Source organism: Poecilia formosa, unplaced genomic scaffold (genome assembly GCF_000485575.1).
Source record: "Poecilia formosa unplaced genomic scaffold, Poecilia_formosa-5.1.2 Scaffold119, whole genome shotgun sequence".
In the NCBI taxonomy this organism is placed as follows: Eukaryota; Metazoa; Chordata; class Actinopteri; order Cyprinodontiformes; family Poeciliidae; genus Poecilia; species Poecilia formosa.
Window position 1 is genome coordinate 452055 of NW_006800058.1, and position 15192 is coordinate 467246.

General features: G+C 41.9%; 2 protein-coding genes across 2 annotated transcripts in view; one reads left to right on the forward strand and one right to left on the reverse strand.

The window, feature by feature from the left end:
• The window catches only part of dpy19l3 (dpy-19 like C-mannosyltransferase 3), a 62213-nt gene extending 54282 nt beyond the window's left edge, over positions 1-7931 (forward strand). Inside the window, exons 17-18 of the mRNA XM_007560704.2 lie at positions 1401-1559; positions 2938-7931. Of these exons, the coding sequence (XP_007560766.1) occupies positions 1401-1559; positions 2938-3141 (363 nt within the window). The 3' untranslated portion in view covers positions 3142-7931. The remainder of the gene's footprint in view (positions 1-1400; positions 1560-2937) is intronic.
• A 5292-nt stretch (positions 7932-13223) lies between these two features.
• LOC103143989 (neural-cadherin) overlaps positions 13224-15192 on the reverse strand; it is a 307861-nt gene continuing 305892 nt past the window's right edge. The window contains exon 38 of the mRNA XM_016675675.1: positions 13224-14735. Within this exon, the coding sequence (XP_016531161.1) occupies positions 14130-14735 (606 nt within the window). The 3' untranslated portion in view covers positions 13224-14129. The remainder of the gene's footprint in view (positions 14736-15192) is intronic.

A 15192-nucleotide genomic window follows, 5' to 3' on the forward strand; every position in this document is an offset into this window, starting at 1 on the left:
GTTCTGGTAGCTAGCCAGAATGTTCTGGTAGCTAGCCAGCTGCCTGTAGCTTCCAAGAGGTAAATAGTATATATAGTAGATATTTACTTAGATTTATTTAGATAATTGTAGATATTATTGACAGTTTTCTGTCAATATGTTCTAAACTAACTGTACTGTTATTTTTTGTAGTTACTGCATTTTAGTGAAATTGTCAGTTTTAAATCCTCTACATGAAATATGTTTTTCTCAATTACTCAGCAACCTGAGGTCTGCATAAATATCAAATATCCTCCAAACTCAGTAACTAGTTGAGCCTCTTAGCAACAACTGATATCAAGAGTCTGTTCTCATACCTGGCAATGAGCAAGAAATATTTAAATTCTGCCACACTGAAGAGAATGATCAGCATGTTAGCCTCATTTTACATTTACTGAAATGGAAGTGCGGACCTTGTCTATGGCACTCCAAAATATATATATTTTCATACTGTGCTGTGGATGATTGTCCTGGTGGAGAATCAAAGTGTTATTGGGCTTATGGTCTGGTTCTGATGACTGGACATTCCCGCTGCAGGATGTTCTGGTAAAGAGCAGAATTTATGATTCCATCAATTAAACCAAGCCCAAACCATGACACTACCACCACTATGTTTGACTGTCAGTCTTGTTCTGAAATACTTTTTAGTTGTAAATCAGATATAACCCCACCTACACCATCCTAGAGATCCAAAGACATTTTTCCAAAGCGTCTTGAGGATTATTTTGATGTTTTTTGGGAAATGTGAGATGTGCCCTTTTTGTTTTGTTTTGTCTGCAGTGGTTTTGGTTTGGAACTCTCTAACAGATGCCCATTCTGTTGTTAAATATTGAACTCGGACCTTAGCTGAGGAAAGTGAGATCTACTGTCCTTTAGCTGTTGTTCCTGTTTCTTTTATGACCCCCTGGGTGAATTGTTGATTTGTAGTAATTTTGGTTGATCGACCTTGGCTTCTGCCGGGAGGATTCATCACTGCCATCTTCCATAATCCGCCATCTTTGTGTGAACTTAGAGCCGTGGTTAAATGTAACACTTTTTAAATATTCCTACTGACATTTTCTGTTTTTTGCAGAATATTGTGTGGATCTACTTTACCATCTATAACAGACAAATTATGACTGTGATTTGTTGCAATACTTCTATTATTCACATCCTGCTGTTTTTCACTTTTAATTTTTTTTCATTTGCTTTTGTAAAGGACTCGTAATTGAAGCTGAACCAACGGTAGTTAAAAGTTAAATGTGCCTGTTAATTCAGTTCCAGGAGAGAGGTTCCTCCCTCCAGCAATATTGCTGAGAATTAACGATCCATAGAAACCTGAATAAAATCCACTGTTTACTGTGTGTGTGTGTGTGTGTGTGTGTGTGTGTGTGCGTGATCAGGTGTATCAGGTGTACGCTCGGCGGTCCCCAGAGGAAGTGTATGACATCCTGAAGGCGGTGGGGGCCGACTACGTGGTTCTGGAGAACAGCATCTGCTACGAGCGGAGGCACCGGAGAGGCTGCAGACTGCGGGACCTGCTGGACCTGGCCAACGGACATGTGGGTGGCATTTATTCTACGTGACTCATGTTGACTCGTGTATGTGTGTGTGCGTGCGTGTGTGTTTGTGTGTGTGTGTGTGTGTTGTTGGGTGTGCCTTCTTGGTCGACGTTTATTGCTCGGTGGAATCTCTCAGCCTCCGCAGAGAGATCAATAGTCTCACTTCTTATCAGCGCGGCGCTGCTTCTCACTTTCTTGCCGTTGCTCTTTCCTCTCTCATCACACACACACACACACACACACACAACACACACTTTTCCCTTTTCACTCTTGCTGGATGTGGCTTGCTTGGCTCTCTGGATTACCAGAGGCGAGTCAAGCCTCAGTCTGGCCCAGTGTGCTGTAAGACACTTAAAACGCAGCAGTTCAGAGTCGGTGTGTGTGTTTGTGCCGCTGTAAATGTCACGCAGCATACACAATACCTGACATGTAGACAGCTTTATTGAAGTGATGCTGTGAGGATGTGTCTTTCTGTCTGAACATTTCTTGCTCTCATTCTGTCGTTAATTTCTCACTAGCCTTTCTTTGCCTCAGTTCTTCATTTCTTCTTACCTTTATTTATTTTTGTCATCATCATTACTATTCCAGCCATTACAGAGAGCATTTTTAACATATGATTTTAGATTTTATTTGCTTTTAATGACATCCCCTTCAAAGGCTTTGGAGATTTAGGGTCCTGCGCATTGCAGTGTGTGACAAATAATGCGTTAGTGTGTCAACATATTTGCTTTGACACGAATTCCAATCAACACAGTGTTTAATTTTAATAACTTTAATTTCTAACAGGAAGTCATGGTTATTTTGAAGTATTCTGATTGGCTGACAGGTTTTAGCTGTGCGCTACACTGCCCCCTACAGGTTTGGCATGTTTAAAACAGCTCTCAGTGGGAGATTTGTGCAGGTTCATGTAGATGAAAACTTTCCTGAAAACAGTTGTGTGTGTGGTATACTTTTTAAAAACAATGTGATGGAGATATTTATTTTTATAAATATCAGACTATGTACGTACAGCGCCTTGGATGGGGTAAAACTGACCTCCTCTGGCAGAGTTAGTGATAAAACCTTTTATTTTTTAATTAAAATGACAGTTTCTTGACTTTCTAAAAAATCCACTCCCTAAACTTGGTATCTCTGTGTCCAGGCTTTCTGAGGTAGAGTGTTTATCAATGGATCAGTGTATATTCCTCAATAAGCACTGAAAGTCAGTGTAGCCGACTTTCTCAGGGTCATTGCAGGCAGACTGAGGGATCACAAAGCAGGAGTCTGTCTGTCCACCTCCACAGTTCATCTTAATTTGTCCATGTTATGTTTAATAATATACAGTAGCTAGCGACTTTCTGCTGCTGCTGCTGACGTCGACACATTTCCTCCCCTTCAGATCATGGATGGACCAGGTGAGAACGAGCCGGACCTCGTCCCCGCCTCCCACCCTCGCTTCTGCGAGGCCATTAAGACGGACGCCGAGGCTTACACCAGGCTGTTCACCAGAACATTCCAGAACAAAACCTTCTACGTCTACAAGCTCAAGAAGAAGCGTAAGAAAAGTGGCAAAGCGTCCTCCGAGCCCGGCGTGAAGCAGTAGCGGGACCAGAAACACACATCCAGAGGGAGCACCTCCCTACTGTACAGAGCTGTGATCATGACTTTTATTTTGATGTTGCTTTGTTCTTCTCTAAGCATGACTCCATGAAGTGTGGCGTCAGCGCAGCAGGCCAGTGAAATCCGGGGTTGCACTTTTGCTATTAGCGGAGAGCTAAAGCAACTTTTAAAAATGCTGCTGTTTGCTACTGAGATCATGTTTGTCTAAGAAAACAGAAATTATTAAAACAAATGAAGAGTTTCTATATGAACACAATAGAGCCCTGAAAGTCAAAACATCAGGGCAGTTATGATTTATTTGAAGATGGATAGTTGAAGCGATATAAAATAGAAGTAAAAAAAAAAATCCTGGGTTTATTACTTAGTTTTGTGGTAATATCATAGATTTGGTTACTTATTCAGAAATTCGATAAAGGAATTTTTTTGGTTTATTAGTTTCTTGGTTTATGGATCTGAGATTTCAGATATTTTCTAAGGCAGCAGTGTGTTTCCACCAAGAACTGAATCATTCCAGGCCGTTCTCTGCCTGCCACTCATCTCAGGTGATGGTGCCATGTTCTACAAAGTGTCAATGCTTACATTATGAATCTCTGACTGTATGAGATGAAGTGTTTTCTGGACGTTTTTCACCATATCTGTTCATCTAAGCGATCTGCCTCTGTGTACAGCAGACCTGCTCACACCTAACATCAGCAAAAACATCAACCAGCTCTGTGAATTATTTATATATAGACTAATCTCTATTGTTCTAAGTTTCGAGGACTTTTCAAGCTGCCAATGTATCTTGTATAAACGCCTACCCCCTGTCGCTTAGCAACAGTTACATTGCTAACTCAAGCTGGGAAAATGTTTTTCCTATTCAATTAAATTATTAAATTAAATTTTTATTATTTTCTTCTTTTTTTCGCAAAAAAATGACATAAACCTAACAATACAATCGCTTTAATCTTTTTTTTTAATCACCAGATTTTAATATACTTTCATATAAAACCATACTCCGCTATTGCACTCCCACTTTATCCGCCGTTGTTTCACGAATTAAACTCAGTTTGTTCTGGGGAGAAAAAAAGATACTCTAGACTCGTCCATCAAATTGAGGGGAAAAAGTACGGATTTGTAGGAGTCTTTGAATTCAGACAGCCTTCGTTGCTTCGCTGTTACTGGTCAGCCTTCAAAGGCGGCCTTGGAAGGTTGCAGTCCTTAAATTTGGACATTTTACAAGGTGCATTTTAGGGTCAGGGTTTCACTGAACAGGAACATAACATTTGTTTCAAAAACAAACTGACGACACACACGAAGGCAGAGTTTTAACTCCGGTAGCTAAGCTAACTGGGATGATGCTAGCTAACTTAAAGATTTAAGTTTATCAATAAAGTTAGACATAAACCTCTTTGAGAGTGAAGTTCTCACCTAAAATTAAAAATTAAAAAAAAATCTCACCAGCACTTATGTCAAATTCCAACTTATACAAAATGTCGACAGTAGAAGTGAAAAATGTTTTATCACTAGTGTCAAATTCACCCTTTAAATACGGAGACACTTTCCTGAGCTCAGACTCTGGCAGCCAATCGAAGTATTGATTAAAATATTCCCAGCAAAATGGGAAACTCTTAAAAATAGATTTGACATCTGATGGTGAAACTTCAGCAGCAGCAACTCTCACAGATATAATATGCTATAGAAACATAGTTTACATCAAAACATTTCTTAAAGTAAAATCCAAAAGGGCAATACTGCCAAATTAAATACGCCGCTATATATGAAGCAACACATTGCAACTGTTGTGACACTAAACTATTTTAATGACTAAAATATATATTTTTTCCTGTCTGGTGGGAACATCTGTGGAAACAACTTAATTATTGAATTAATCATTACAAGTGGTGGAGTTATTTTATTTCCTCCCATGTTTACAGACAGGCTCCGTGATGACCTGATGACTCGTTTTCTACCATCAAAGTGAAATACAATATGTTGGTTAAAATGTTTTAAGCTAATATGAGCTAGCATATTAGCGGTTCTGTGTCTCAGTCATGGTGGTTCCCTGATCCAAATGCTTTTCAGAACAAAGCCAAGCTGACTTTGAAGCATCGTTTTACTCACGAAAGTTGGCAACAAATGCGGCTGATGATAAACCAACTTCTTCCCTGAACAGCTGATTCAGCTGATAGAGCGGTTTCCCGTCGGTCGGAAGCGCTCAGAGCTAACATTTGGATTAGCTTCACTTTGTTGAAACTCGGACTACATTGTCACTGTTTGGCCTCAGGGTTAAATGTAACCATTTATTGTCAAAAAGGTAAACATTGAGGATATTTTTTTATTTTATTTTATTTTTTTGGTCACACATCTGAGGTCAGAGGAGCTTCTTGGTGATATTTGTGTCGCCGTTGTTGTTGTGATTGCTGTCATGTTTCTCTTTGTGTCTCGTCAGCGGCAGCCTCAACCTTTTCACTGCCGTCGCTCCTGCATACAAACACGCATGAATAATGGAGGCTGTGAGGAAATTGCAGCAGGCTGACAACCGCACTGATTCCTCGCCGCAATTTCCAAATAATTCGGAGGGTTGCCGAGGTATGGCAACACTCTCATATGAAACCCAGGAAGAGGAAGAGGGTGGAAAAACAGACTCATGTTAAAGAAATGAGAGCAGATCACAACTCGGATCCATAATGATCTAAAGCCTTATTTCCTTTATCCTCTCGGCTCTGATTGAAACAGAGATGTAGATGCCAGTCAGACAAGGCGCTGGTGTGTGTGTGTGTGTGTGTGTCCTCACACTCCAGCTTTCCAGTATTTGTGTGCATGTTAATAGGAACATCGCTCTTTGATAATTTACACCATCCTGCTTTTGAAAACGTGTCGTTCGTTAACTCCCGTCGTAATGCATACCAATCGGATCTGCGGCGCTTGTTCTTCGTCTGTCCTGCCTTCATGCTGGATGTTTAATTAAGTAGAAGCCGGATCGCTTTATTTGAGAGGAAAGTGATTCCATTATGTTTGCTTAATAGGAGTGTACTAATGTAATATTTTTCCAGCACTAGTAATTTCCATACATATTGGGATGGTGGTTCTGCTGTCGGGGCCCATGGTGTTCTTTAACAAGCAGGATGATTCCTGCTGAAGAACAACAGAGAGAAGCTCAAACAGTTTTCTGGCTGTTCGCTCCAGAATCAGGTGTTGGATGTGGATTTGAAAACAGCAACAAGGTCAATGAGCTGCTGGATGATGATGCTCAGCACGACTGACACGTCAGGGGCAGGAACTAATGGAACACTAGAGTATGTTTCTGAAATGGCAAATTTAATTTTCAGCTGGAGTGGGGTTTTTTTTTGTTTGTTTTGTTTTTTTTCTGAATGATTTGGGATGTTCTGCTGCTCCAGAATTAATTCTATTCTGAGGTCGTTTTGAGCATTAAACATAAAGTTCACTGGTGATGTTTTCATGTATCTAATCATGAGTACAGATGCATACTATCAGATGTAGCATCTCATTGGCCAACTTGATCAGGGCTTACTAAGCTATTCATTCTGTTTAAAACAAACATTTTTCTGTTTAAATCATGAAAGTTAATGTCAACACAAAGTCGTGTATAATTCAGAGGTGGACTGAAAACGAAATGGGTTTCAACATTTTGTAAAGAAAAATTTTAGCTCCAGATCACTCATAAGAGATTAGATACACATTCTCATATTGATTTATGTCTGGACTTTGACTAGGCCACTCTGTTTGATTAGCAGCGGCTGCATGTTTATGGTCGTCATGCTGAAAGGTCAATTTAAACTGGAGCAGCACAAGCAAATGTGGTGGATATGAGCAGAGCTTTCCAACAACTGATGGACAGCTCAGTTGCGGAGCGTTGTCTCTGCTGCCAGAGCTGCTAGCATGTTACCCTGTTAAACTGCTAGCATGTTACCCTGTTAAGCTGCTAGCATGTTACCCTGTTAAGCTGCTAGCATGTTACCCTGTTAAGCTGCTAGCATGTTACCCTGTTAAGCTGCTAGCATGTTACCCTATTGAGTTGTTAGCTGTTAGCATGTCATGACAGTCATGAGACAGTCTTTAGTCAGAGGCTTCTTGAGAGTTGTTGAAAGGCTGACTGCTACTGGAGATCCTTCCTGTCCACATCATCACCAAATATCAAATATTTGATGCGAGTTCTGACAACATTTAAGTTTCCTTTGGGATAAATAAAGCTTTTCTTTTAATTGAATGAGTTATGAGACAAAATGCCCACCATATATCGTTTTCTTTACGCTGCAACACGACTGTGTCGGTGTGTCACAAGAATATTGATAAAATAAATTAACTCTGTTATAAAAGGCTTTGAAAAAAATGAATTCATACATTTACAAGGAGCTACAGGACTCTTCACCTTCATAGCATATCTTCGGTGTTTTCCCTGTGATGTGATCATGCAGTTTTGTGCCAAATATGAAAATGTAAAAAGGAACATGTGTAAGATATTGGTCTTTGTCTCTTGGACACATTTAGTACAAACACATCCACCTGCGGGAAACTTTAAGGAAACATAATTCGGGACGTCCTCAGAATGTATGGACTGTAATGACAACATGGCGTCTGTTTCTGTGAAGGAGGAAGGTTCAGTCCTGGATCCACTCAGCTCATATGAAGCCAGTACTGCAGAAGTGGGTCAGTTTCTGCCAGTTCTAGTGCCAAACCCATTGTTACAGGAGGAATCTGTTATTTTCTACGTCATATTAAACACATCTATGTTCCGAAAAACTTTGCTCAATAAAAGTACTCTCCGTCCCCGCCGTGTTGTTTCCTTGTCCGTCATGGTGTTAGACCCTCCAGTCAGAAATCTGTTTCTCATCTTTTCCCTCATGTTGCATGTTGGAGCCTCACAGTGGGGAGTCTGGTATCGCCCATCGCTTCCGTCACGTCCAGACGCTCAGTCGGGACCCAGAGCGCCACTTCTTAACCCGCAACATGTGATGGGACCCCGGGAGGCGGGGGCCACGTGGTCCCCTCCCACTGTTCACATGGAAACCCAGAAAAACTGGGTATTAATCTTTATTATGATCAGCAAAACAAAGTGATGAAACCAAACTCTGGAAGCAGATTTTACTCTGTGTTCTACGGTGCTGGTCAGAAGTTTCCCTACATTCATAGTCATGAATGTCTGATTTTGGGTTTTTGGGAAAATTTGAACAGTTCTTTTCTCAGAGTGGAATTAATAACATTGATCTTTTGTAAGTTTTAAAGACTAAATTTTGCAGCAGAAGTTTGAATTTAATGGAGACGATTTTCTCTTCAGCAAAGATTCAAATACAAGAGTCAGAAAAATCACACTTTTTCAACAATCATAGTCCAAATATTTTCAGGAGGGTTGATATCAAGACCATTCCACAAGAGCCGTGTCAGCCTCTGTTTTTTGCTCCAGAACCAGTTTTTTGGGGCCTGTGATGTGAAAAGCAATGTTTTTTTTATTTATTTGAATATTTTAGGTTGACTTAAAACATGAGAAAGCTTTGACCTACTAACACCAGAGATGAGAAGAGTGGTCAAACATCCAGTCAGAGTCCAGCCAGAAGCGTGCTGACGGCAACGAAAGGCTTGTGATCGAGGCGCAACTTCCCCTGGAGCAATATTCTAAATATTAATGGAGGCTTGTGTACATTTTTGAGGCTATATCTATAACTCTGACATCATGTGGACTCAAGAAAATTCACCATGATTTCTAACTTGTGCATCTAGTTCTAGTTTTTAAAATCTTTCCACACTGAAAAGAAGAAAAGGCCCTCCAATAGGACGATGAGCGTAAGCAAACACTGGCTGTGTGTGTGTTATGTATGTGCGTGTGAGGTGGGGTTAGGAAGGGTGGGGTTAGGAAAGGTGGGGGGGCGGCAGCAAGTATCCAGCTGCTTTGTTCACACTCAGTCTCTGGTGCAAATAAATGGATTTATTGAGAAAAAGAGATGAAAGCAAATACAAAACACTTATATAACTGTTAAAAGCTCATCACCATCATATCAATAGAAAATATGTTCACTTTTATTTTTTAAGTTTTTGTTTTTTTAACCCTGCACATTGCAAGCTTATGCTGCTTTTCTTGACAAAAAGCCATAATTCTCTCTCTGTTATTTACAAATGAGGTAAAAACATTACGTTTGCTCACAACAGGGCTGCACCCGGAACACAACACCAAGGAAACGGTTTGTGGTTCAGAGGATCGTCAGGGAGACATGAAGAGTAAGGCGACTCAGTCCTTCCTGTCTCAGGCTCAGTCCGCTGAAGAAAAAATGATTCACAGAAATCCCAAAGTCCCTACAGTCTGACAGGAAATCAAATGCAAGATAATAATAATAAAAAAAAATAGAATAAAAACCCAACACATGACTCATCAGAACATTTCTGGAAAGCTGTTATCTGGGATTTGACCGCTGTGTGAAAGTTCACGCAGTGCTTTGGTTTGTCCAGCTCGACCGCGACCCGTCAGCTGCTGTTAGCTCCCGTTAGCTTAGCCGACCTGATCCGATCTCATTAGGGCGACCTCTTTACCGCCGTGGCTCTGATGCGATGAAGACCGGAGAAGGAAAGAAAACTCTGCCGCGGCTGAGCTGCAGGTGGAGCGGACCAGGATCCGACAACACTTCGCTTGTTACTGGAAAACTCTGTTGCTGTCACACATTTGACCACTTAGCGGTGGTCATTTTGTAGGAACCTATAAAACCGTGAGGTTAAGATGTATTTTTTCATTTTTGTGCAGCAGGAAAAAAATAAAAATTAAACACAGAAAAATGTGCGTTTTAAAAATGTCATTTTTAATATGATGACTTTTCACCAGCAACCTAACAGGATGCAGTCAGAAATGTAACATCTTTGTTACAAGTTTGCTAAATTAGTCATAATTGGGCATATTGAACCAAAGTGCTTCTAGAATGGCTCAGTATGTGTTGAATATGCATCAAAAGGTATCGGTGGTGTATATACCAAATATTTTTGGTCTAGAAGGGGTTTAAGTTCTTTAATTTCACATTTCATTCCTAGAACTAGTCGCTGTAATCAATCCATCCATGTCCTCCTCTTATCTGAGATCTCAGATCTGAGATCTTGTCTGAGATCTGAGATCTGGGGTTGAGGTCCAGAGTCCTGCAACTTCAAGATGTGTCCCTGTGTTGACCAGTTGGAAACACAAGCTTATGTTGTTTTACACTTAGCATGAGATTGAACTGTGTCATTAAATTGACCCTTTCTATATCAGCAAGTCGCCATTTTGAACCTTCAATGGTCTCTAATAACTTTGGCTAAAACCTGTAAAGAACAAACTGTTTTCAAATATAGATATAAAAACAACTGAAGATTGTATTAGTTTTACACATTTTAATGGAATATTTGCACTGTATTTTCACAACAGAATGAAAAGGAGTATTTTTTTTTCTTGTCAAAACTAGGCTGATTTTTTTAACCTAATTTTCCTGAAATATCAATACTCTATAGAAGTGTATAGATCCGCTCCATGAAAATGTTTTGTTTTTAACACCTAAAAACAGAAATAAATTATATATTCTTTTAACATGTCAACAACAATCTTATATTAGCTATTTAACAAAAATTCCAATATATATATAAATATATTTTGTAAATCATGTGACATTTACGGCTCTTTGGGTTATAAAGGTTGAAGAGGCCTGGTGCTGCTTTATATAATGTTTGTTTTGAAATTCTGCTGGATTCAAACTTTCAGTTTCAGTTTGAGTGGCATCTATTGATCTGGTAAGTGATTCTGAATTTACTATTTTAAAAAATTCTGATTTTTATTTTGAGCTACATTTAAAACTTTCCATAGAGTTAATGTATTTTATTCAGTGTTAAATTAACACATTGATACTGTTAACATGTGACACACTAGTGTTACTTAAATTCAACACTGAGGTGATGTGTGTTACACTTAAACTATTGGTAGTGTTGTTTCAACTCCATCATGGCGTGTAACTCTTTTAAAAAGTTATTTTAACTCCATTTGGAGTGGATCAGTGCAGTTTGACTCTTTAGGATTTGATTAAAGCTGCAGTATGTAACTTTTATTCAAATATTTTATTAAATATTTGTTGAAACTGTGATTGTATGGTATGAGATACTCTGTCTTTTCCCAGTTTTCCCAGTGCTATCTAGAAACAACCAATCAGAGCCTGGAGGAGGGACTTAACGCCGTCAATCATGCCCATCCACTCACCCCTCTCACCCCTCTTTGCTTCACTACTGCTTCTCTCAGTCAGCAGAGCCTGATGTGAATGCTAATGCTAGTTAGCCACTGATGACAGTTTTCCTGTGATAAGTTGTGTATCTGCCATTAGCATATTAACGCGCTCACAGAAACTGATTGACAGCCGTAAGCCCCTCCTCCTGGCTCTGACTGGTAGTGCAGCAGACGGCGGTAGCAGCTCAGGGAGGAGGTGGAGGACATGGACCTTTTCACAGCTTGTCTGTCTCATACTAAACTATCACCACTTGGTGACAGTTTCAACAAATATGTATAAAACATGTTTTGTAAAACTTACATAACATTTCCAAATTTATTGTGTGCACGGTTTGGATGCATTGATATGAATTTGCTTTATTGTGCATTTCTTTATAATTGCGATATAAAGTTGATGACTTTTTGCTACAATTACTGCAAGGATGAACAATGTCTCTTCAAGCCAACCAGAGTGACCAGCCGACCCAGTAGGCCTGCCACCTGCTGGCCACAGCAGAGGTCAGGCTGTTTGAAGTGTCACTGACTGTTGCTTCCTGCCTACATTTCCATCCACACCTCCTTCCTGTCATCACAGAGCCGAGCGCTCTCGGCCTCTCTGATCCAGCCCTCCACCATGTAATCATCTCTCTTATCAAAGGTGAGAGGAGCTGGGCCTTCCCACTCCCTGCACGCTGCTTCCTTTCTGACGTTTATTTCTCCTCTTTGTTCTTTTCCAGATAAATGCTTCTCACTGGGTCAAAAGCATCACGAGGAGGATTGTGTAGTTTAAGAAAAGGGGTGGGGGGAGGGGGGATGGGAAACTCTAATCCATCATCCCCTGGTGACGTGGGAAAGACGGTGCAGATATTTCTGTATGATTTCAATGCACAGGTGCTCCTGCTATGGCGTCTGTATGAATAATCCGTTTAAATCTCCTCCGACCCGCTCCTTCATTTATTTGAATTTCTTGAGCTGTCACCTTGGGAAGCTGCTCTGCGTAGTTTGTATTCCGCTGAGCGACCGCCTGTTTAAACAGTCTGTAGCAGCTGCCACATTTGGTATGTCTGTGGAGGCGCGCGGGCCGAGCGTCCGCCCCCCCTCACTCCCCCCGCCGGCCCGTGGGCCACTCGTCCACTCGCGCCTCTTTGTTAGAGATCTGTTTGAATTTTCGTGCGGCCCCCGCCGGCCCCCCTTGGGTGAGCTACAGTGAGCGGCAGCGGAGCGGATGAGAATAGGAAATGAAATGAAGACGCGGGCGCGGTGCTAAGTAGAGACGGCTTGATGTCTTACAACCTGCAGAGTGCTGGAGCTCGAAACACTTCACCAATACTCAAGTACTCAACTGAGCTAAAAGAGCAAAAAAAAAAAAAAAACCTAAGAATGTAAGCCCCCACAGCAGCACTTAGAGTAAGTCTGCATTATTGATGAGGAGACAAAAAAAAAAAAGTCCAACCTTTGGCACCCGGGGGCATATTACCTGCAGGAACCTTTTCCAGGAACCTTTTCCAGGAACCATTTCCAGGAACCTTTTCTTAGGGGCCACTCCATGGCGACCAGCAGGTCCAACCTGATAGGCAGGAAGTTCACCCAGAAGGTTCTGGTAGGAACCGAGAACTTTTATCTGTCTCTCTATTGGAGAGAGTTGGTTTTATCAAGCCGACAGTTTTTTCAGTGTAAATTCATCAACAGCTTCAATTTTCTGTCATCCTGAGCTGCATATTTCAATATATTAAATATATATATAAGGAATTGTTTTATTTACAGGAATTAAACAATTCCTGTAATTTTTTTATAAATATGTTTTGTGTATGTGTTTAACCGCGCGTGTGTGTGTGTGTGCATGTGTATGTGTGTGTGTGTGTGTGTGAAAATTAGTGTGTTTTACTACACTCATGATAATTAATACATGCCATCTCTTAATAAATCAATTCAAATTCAAAATTTGTCATTAAATTTAAGAGAGGAGATGCTGTTGGTGTTGGTGAATGCTACTTTAAGAAACATCTTTTATGATTTATTTATTAAAAATCCAACTACTACAACACTTATGTGACTTTGAAGTTATTTTAATTCTGGGCAACTCTCTCCTCTGTAGATATGTAAGTTATAAAGATTGAAAACAGAAAGTCTGACTGTGGCTTTAGAAACTCTCTCTTGCTCTCTGTGACTGAGGTCAACACTCAGGTTGAGTTTCAGCTGCCATGAGCAAACAGGCCAGTAAAGGCTGGAAGGTTCCAGGAAAAGTATTTCCAGAGGAAAATCTGCCCTGGTCTCATCGTCGAAACACATCTTCACTTTTTCCCCTCATAAAAACTTGAAACGAAACTTCAGAAACTGAACGGAGCCAAGTGGCAGAACATAATACAGTATATATTAAAAAACAACTAAAAAAAAAAGAAACAAGGCTCTATCGCTGTATGAGAAACGGATGATGTTATAGTGCAGTGTGCAACGGATGTCCCTTATTTACACGGCTCTCATTCAGCAGCAACAAGATACAAAATACATTTTCACTGGTGCTGATTTGAAATAAAAACGGCCTCAGAAGAACTCGACTCTGCAGAGAGACGTCGGTGTGTTCAGGACGCTCTGAAGCCTTAATCTCACCTGGAAATGATGTCTGTTCTCAGAAAGCAGTTGTCCCGCTGCAGGGCCACAACAACCCGGACTGAGACAGACCGGAGTGAGAGTGTCAGTCACTCACACTCCGCTCCCTCACCGCTAACCGTCTGAAAGGTTTATAAGGCGTTCTGTTATTATCGTCCCGTCGCTCAGAGGTCGCTGGCCTCGGCTCGCTCGTACAGAGCTCTCAGTTTCTCAAAGCGAGGGCCCCACTCCCCCAGCGTCTCCTCCCGCCGCGCCTCCCCAGCCACCTCCCCTGTGCTCCCCCCATCCAGCCCCGCCGAACTGAAGGAGCTGAGGGAGCCGGCGGGTGACCCCCCACCCTCGGTGGAGAACACCTGCAGGGAGTCGAAGGGCCCCGTGTCCGGGTGCTGGTCGGCGTCACGGATGATCTCACACAGGTAGCGGGCCAGGTCCTGGCTGGAGAAGGAGAGGGAGCGCCGTGCCAGCTGGGATGGGCGTGCCTGGCCCTGGGCGGGGGGCCGCGCAGGGGGCACGTCCCTGCGGAGGCTGGCGGTGGTGGTGGCCGTGGAGGACGTGGAGGCGGCCGAGGGAGGCAGGGTGGTGGAGCTGGACGTCCGGCTGAGGGGGTCCAGCGGAGGGGCGGAGGCCGGGACGGGCGGAGCCTGGTGGAGCAGGTGGTGCAGGTGGTGGGCAGGCGGCGGGTGGTGCAGCGCTCTGGAGCGGCAGTACTGGACCGACTGGGCGGGGCTTGGCTGAAGGGACTTCTGCAGCTCCGCCATGTCGTAGGCGTTCTGGAGACACAAAATGTGACGAGACGCCGTTAGCGCAGCATGGAGCAGGAGAACGCAGCAAGAAAAGGGGAATAACTGAATAAATGACATTTTGAAAATAAATTTGCTTAACAGAAAAATTATACAAAAGGGTTTGACAGTGTGGTGAGCTGTTTTTTCTTGTTTTTGTTTTTTCTGACGTCAAAAATGTTTTTTTGACGTTAGCAAAACATTGACAAAGTTTCTGTGTGTGTGTGTGTGTGTGTGTGCGCGCGTTTGTTTGTAATACCTTATGGGGACGATTTTCCTGACATATACTATGTTGTGGGGACCAATTGCTCCTCGTGGGGACCGGAGCCTGGTCCCCACAAGGGGGAAACCCTGTTTTTGGGTCAGGGGTCAGAGTTAGGGTTAGGGTTAGGTATGTGATGGTTAGGGTTAGGAAAAGGGTAAAGGTAAGGTTTAGGCTGTAGAAACG